The 5,048-nt window shown below is 52.7% G+C and overlaps 1 protein-coding gene across 5 annotated transcripts in view; it reads left to right on the forward strand.

Moving 5' to 3' along the window:
• LOC105523788 (up-regulator of cell proliferation) overlaps positions 1-4,816 on the forward strand; it is a 49,314-nt gene extending 44,498 nt beyond the window's left edge. For all 5 annotated transcript variants that reach the window (XM_011958777.1, XM_011958776.1, XM_011958779.1 and 2 more), the window contains one exon: positions 1,463-4,816. In XM_011958777.1, coding sequence (XP_011814167.1) covers positions 1,463-4,056 — 2,594 coding nt within the window. In that variant the 3' untranslated portion in view covers positions 4,057-4,816. The remainder of the gene's footprint in view (positions 1-1,462) is intronic.
• The last annotated feature ends 232 nt before the right edge of the window (positions 4,817-5,048 follow it).

Consider the following 5,048-nt stretch of genomic DNA (forward strand, 5'->3'; position numbering starts at 1 on the left):
ATGGAGCCTTGCTGTGTTGCCCAGGCTAGGGTGCAGCTGCACAATCTCGGCTCACTGCAAGCTCCGCCTCCTGGGTTCACGCCATTCTCCTGCCTCAGTCTCTCAAGTAGCTGGGACTACAGGTGCCTGTCACCACGCCCAGCTAATTTTTTTGTGTTTTTAGTGGAGATGGGGTTTCACCGTGTTAGCCAGGATGGTCTCAATCTCCTGACCTCGTGATCTGCCCACCTCGGCCTCCCAAAATGCTGGCATTACAGGCATGAACCACTGCGCCTGGCCCACAACAACAAATTTTAAGAGAACTAATTATATGCAGCATGAACATTAGTAAGGTGCTGGGCCAAGACCTGGGATGGTGGATGGAACCTTCAGAGGTAGCAATACTATTCCCAACATCTAGCTTGTAAGATTTTATATTGTATAGGGTGATATTTGAGTATCTGTGCAAATAAGTACTCACTAACAGTCTGCACTGAATATTTTAATACATTTAAAATTAAAAACTGCATTAAAGCCAGACACCATGGCTCACACCTGTAATCCCAGCACTTTGAGAGGTGGATTGCTTGAGTTTGGGTTTGAGACCAGCCTGGGCAACATGGCAAAAACCCATCTCTACAAAAAAATACAAGGATGAGCTGGATGTGATGGCACACACCTATAGTCCCAGCTACTTGGGAGGCAGAGGTGGGAGGAGCTCTTGAGCCCAGGAGGTTGAGGCTACAGTGAACTGAAATCACGCCACTGCACTACAGCCTGGGTAACAGGGTAAAACTCTGTCTACAAAAAAAGAAAGGGGGAAAAAAAAAGAAAACCTGCATTATTGATTTCATGTTTGCAAAACAGTTGTTTAGCTATGATTGCTGACTCTTTATGCTTAGTGATTTCTTTCTAGTTCCTTTAAAATATTCTCTTATTTGTAGAGAGAAAAACAAAACAAAACAAAACAAAAAAACAAACAAGCATTAACTAGAAAGCCAGACAGCGATTCAGTGATTATGACTCCTGTGGGAACTTCCCAGTGACCCTGAGTCACAGAAACGACACAGTGGGGAGATGAGGCCTGCATTCAGCTTCTAGGAGTCATGTGCTGCTCACTGTAGCCAATTAATTTGGAGCTCAATGTTAGATCTTACAGGTTTCTAGAAAGACCAGAAATCTGGCCTTTGCAAGAACTCTTCCAATTGTTAAATGTAGCTTCTCTATTTCTGTTCTTTCTTTTGTTTAATGTTACATATATCTGTGGTTAGGTTGGTACCTATTGTACCTTGATGTCAGGTTCCAGCCCTGCCTTGGTCGCAGGTCAGCCTTGAGCAGACCCTGAGCCTCCTGAGCCTGCACTCTGCTCTCTGAAGGGGGTCATCACTCTCCCCATCCCGCTGGACTCTCCCTCACCAGCTCTTCCCTGGCCCTTAGCTCAGAAACACAGGGTGAGCACTTATGTCTTCATTTCTTTCCACAGTGGAGAGAAGCAGGCTTCAAGAAATGCTGTCACTGTTGGGCCTAGAGACGTACCAGGTCCAGAAACTCAGCCTCCAGGACTCTCTGCAGATCAGTTTTGACAGTATGAAGAACTGGGCCCCTCAGGTTCCCAAAGACTTGCCCTGGAATTTCCTCAGGAAGCTGCAGGCCCTCAATGCTGATGCCAGGAATACCACCATGGTGCTGGACGTGCTCCCAGATGCCAGGCCTGTGGAGAAGGAGAGCCAGATGGAAGAGGAGATCATCTACTGGGACCCAGCTGACGACCTTGCTGCCGACATTTATTCCTTTTCTGAGCTGCCCACCCCTGATACGCCAGTGAACCCCTTAGACCTTCTCTGTGCCCTGCTGATCTCCTCAGACAGTTTCCTGCAACAAGAAATAGTGTTGAAAATGGCCCTCTGCCAGTTTGCACTCCCGCTCGTGTTGCCTGACTCGGAGAACCACTACCATACATTTCTGCTGTGGGCCATGCGGGGCATTGTGAGGACATGGTGGTCCCAGCCCCCAAGGGGCGTGGGGAGCTTCCGGGAAGACAGCGTGGTCCTGTCCAGGGCGCCCGCCTTCGCCTTCGTGCGCATGGATGTCAGTAGCAACTCCAAGTCCCAGCTTCTCAACGCCGTCCTCAGCCCGGGCCACAGGCAGCGGGACTGCTTCTGGCATCGGGACCTCAACTTGGGCACCAATGCCCGGGAGATTTCGGATGGGTTGGTAGAAATTTCCTGGTTTTTTCCCAGCGGAAGGGAGGACTTGGACATTTTTCCAGAACCTGTGACCTTTCTGAACCTGAGAGGTGACATTGGGTCTCACTGGCTGCAGTTTAAACTCTTGACAGAAATCTCCTCTGCTGTGTTTATATTGACTGACAATATCAGTAAGAAGGAATACAAATTGCTGTACTCCATGAAGGAGTCAACCACAAAATACTACTTCATCCTGAGTCCGTACCGTGGGAAGCGCAACACAAACCTGAGATTTCTGAATAAGTTAATTCCTGTGCTGAAAATAGACCACTCACACGTCCTGGTGAAGGTCAGCAGCACTGACAGCGACAGCTTCGTGAAGAGGATCCGGGCCATTGTTGGGAATGTGCTGCGGGCACCCTGCAGACGGGTATCTGTGGAGGACATGGCGCACGCAGCCCGCAAGCTCGGCCTAAAGGTTGACGAGGACTGTGAGGAGTGTCAGAAAGCGAAAGACCGGATGGAGAGGATTACCAGGAAAATCAAAGACTCGGATGCCTACAGAAGGGATGAGCTGAGGCTGCAGGGGGATCCCTGGAGAAAGGCAGCCCAAGTGGAGAAGGAGTTCTGCCAGCTCCAGTGGGCCGTGGACCCCCCCGAGAAGCACAGGGCTGAGCTGAGGCGGCGGCTGCTAGAACTTCGAATGCAGCAGAACAGCCACGATCCCTCCTCAGGGGTGCAGGAGTTCATCTTGGGGATCAGCAGCCCCTCCTTGAGTGAGAAGCAGTACTTCCTGAGGTGGATGGAGTGGGGCCTGGCACGGGTGGCCCAGCCACGACTGAGACAGCCTCCAGAGACACTTCTCACCCTGAGACCAAAGCATGGGGGCACCACAGACTTGGGGGAGCCGCTCTGGCCTGAGCCCCTGGGGGTGGAACACTTCTTGCGGGAGATGGGACAATTTTATGAGGCCGAGAGCTGTCTTGTGGAGGCAGGGAGGCTGCCAGCAGGCCAGAGGCGTTTTGCCCACTTCCCAGGCTTGGCCTCGGAGCTGCTGCTGACAGGGCTGCCTCTGGAGCTAATCGATGGGAGCACCCTGAGCATGCCCATCCGCTGGGTCACGGGGCTCCTGAAGGAGCTGCACGTCCGACTGGAGAGACGGTCAAGGCTGGTGGTTCTGTCAACCATCGGGGTGCCGGGCACGGGCAAGTCCACACTCCTCAATACCATGTTTGGGCTGCGGTTTGCCACAGGGAAGAGCTGCAGTCCTCGAGGGGCCTTCATGCAGCTCATCACAGTGGCCGAGGGCTTCAGCCAGGACCTGGGCTGTGACCACATCCTGGTGATAGACTCTGGGGGCTTGATAGGTGGAGCCTTGACCTCAGCTGGGGACAGGTTTGAGCTGGAGGCTTCCTTGGCCACTCTGCTCATGGGACTGAGCAATGTCACCGTGATCAGCCTAGCTGAAACCAAGGACATTCCAGCAGCTATTCTGCATGCATTTCTGAGGTTAGAAAAAACGGGGCACATGCCCAACTACCAGTTTGTATACCAGAACCTTCATGATGTATCTGTTCCCGGCCCCAGGCCAAGAGACAAGAGACAGCTCTTAGATCCACCTGGTGACCTGAGCAGGGCTGCAGCCCAGATGGAGAAACAGAGCGACGGCTTCCGGGCACTGGCAGGCCTGGCCTTCTGTGACCCTGAGAAGCAGCACATCTGGCACATCCCTGGCCTGTGGCACGGAGCACCTCCCATGGCCGCAGTGAGCTTGGCCTACAGTGAAGCCATATTTGAATTGAAGAGATGCCTACTCGAAAACATCAGGAATGGCCTGTCGAACCAAAACAAAAACATCCAGCAGCTCATTGAGCTGGTGAGACGGCTGTGAGTGTGCAGAGAAACCCAGTTCAGGTGTAGGAGGCTGCTGTGGGCAGCCCTGTCTGATGGGGCACCCGTGTGGGCTGTGCCCTGGTGCCTGAGAATGGCCGGTGCCCAATCGACATGAGAAGACAAGCAAAAGACAGAGGGTTTGGAGTCTCCTCAGCAGTGTTAAGAGGAAGTAACCTCACAGACCAGCTCAGAGATGTTACCAGGAATATCACAACCCCCAGGGTAGGGAGACATGCAGCAGTTTGTTCTGTCTCAGCTCCTGTCAAGGATCCCGCGGGGTGGGCCCTCTGTATAGCTGCTCTCTGTCACTGGCCCCTGGAGTGGGAGCAGTGTCCTCGGTCACTGCAGGCCCAGGCGGGCAGGTGGTCCCAGGACAGAGATGGGGAAGTTGTCCTGAGGAAGCAGAAGTAGGCCTTGCTCCCGCCCAGCCCAAGGGCCTCCAGTGGACCAGCATTTGAGATGTGAGTGCCCGTGGTGCGCAAGGCACTCCCATGGCACTGTATTTATTGACTGATCTGTGAAGGCTTCCCTGACCCCTGCCCAGGAAGAGTTCATTGGTCGCTCTGTTGTGCCCCACAGCACTTTGTTATACCTCTGCCACACACTTCACGCAGCGCGTTGTAACTCATGTGTTTACATGTCTGTCCCCCAGACTGTGAGCTCCTTGAGGGCAGGGACTGTACATTCTCCAGCTCTGTGTCCCCAGGGCCTGGCACATTATAGATGCTTAATAAATGTCTGTTGAATGAATGAATGCACAAGTGATAGTAATGGGCAGGTTCTGCCTCTCTGTGCCTTAATTCTGTTTCTCAAAGAGGAGAGCAGCATCTGTCTGAGGACTGGGTATGGTAGAGGCAGTATCTGGAAGGGTAGATAGGGCAGAGATGTGCCCTATCCTGGCACATTTTAGTAAAAAGCCATCCTGTTCCCTTTCTTTAAGGCAGGAGCCATTCTTCAGGCTGTCACTGGGGGTTAAAACTAAATACCTTC

This window comes from Colobus angolensis, unplaced genomic scaffold (assembly GCF_000951035.1).
Source record: "Colobus angolensis palliatus isolate OR3802 unplaced genomic scaffold, Cang.pa_1.0 Scaffold475, whole genome shotgun sequence".
NCBI classification, from domain to species: Eukaryota; Metazoa; Chordata; class Mammalia; order Primates; family Cercopithecidae; genus Colobus; species Colobus angolensis.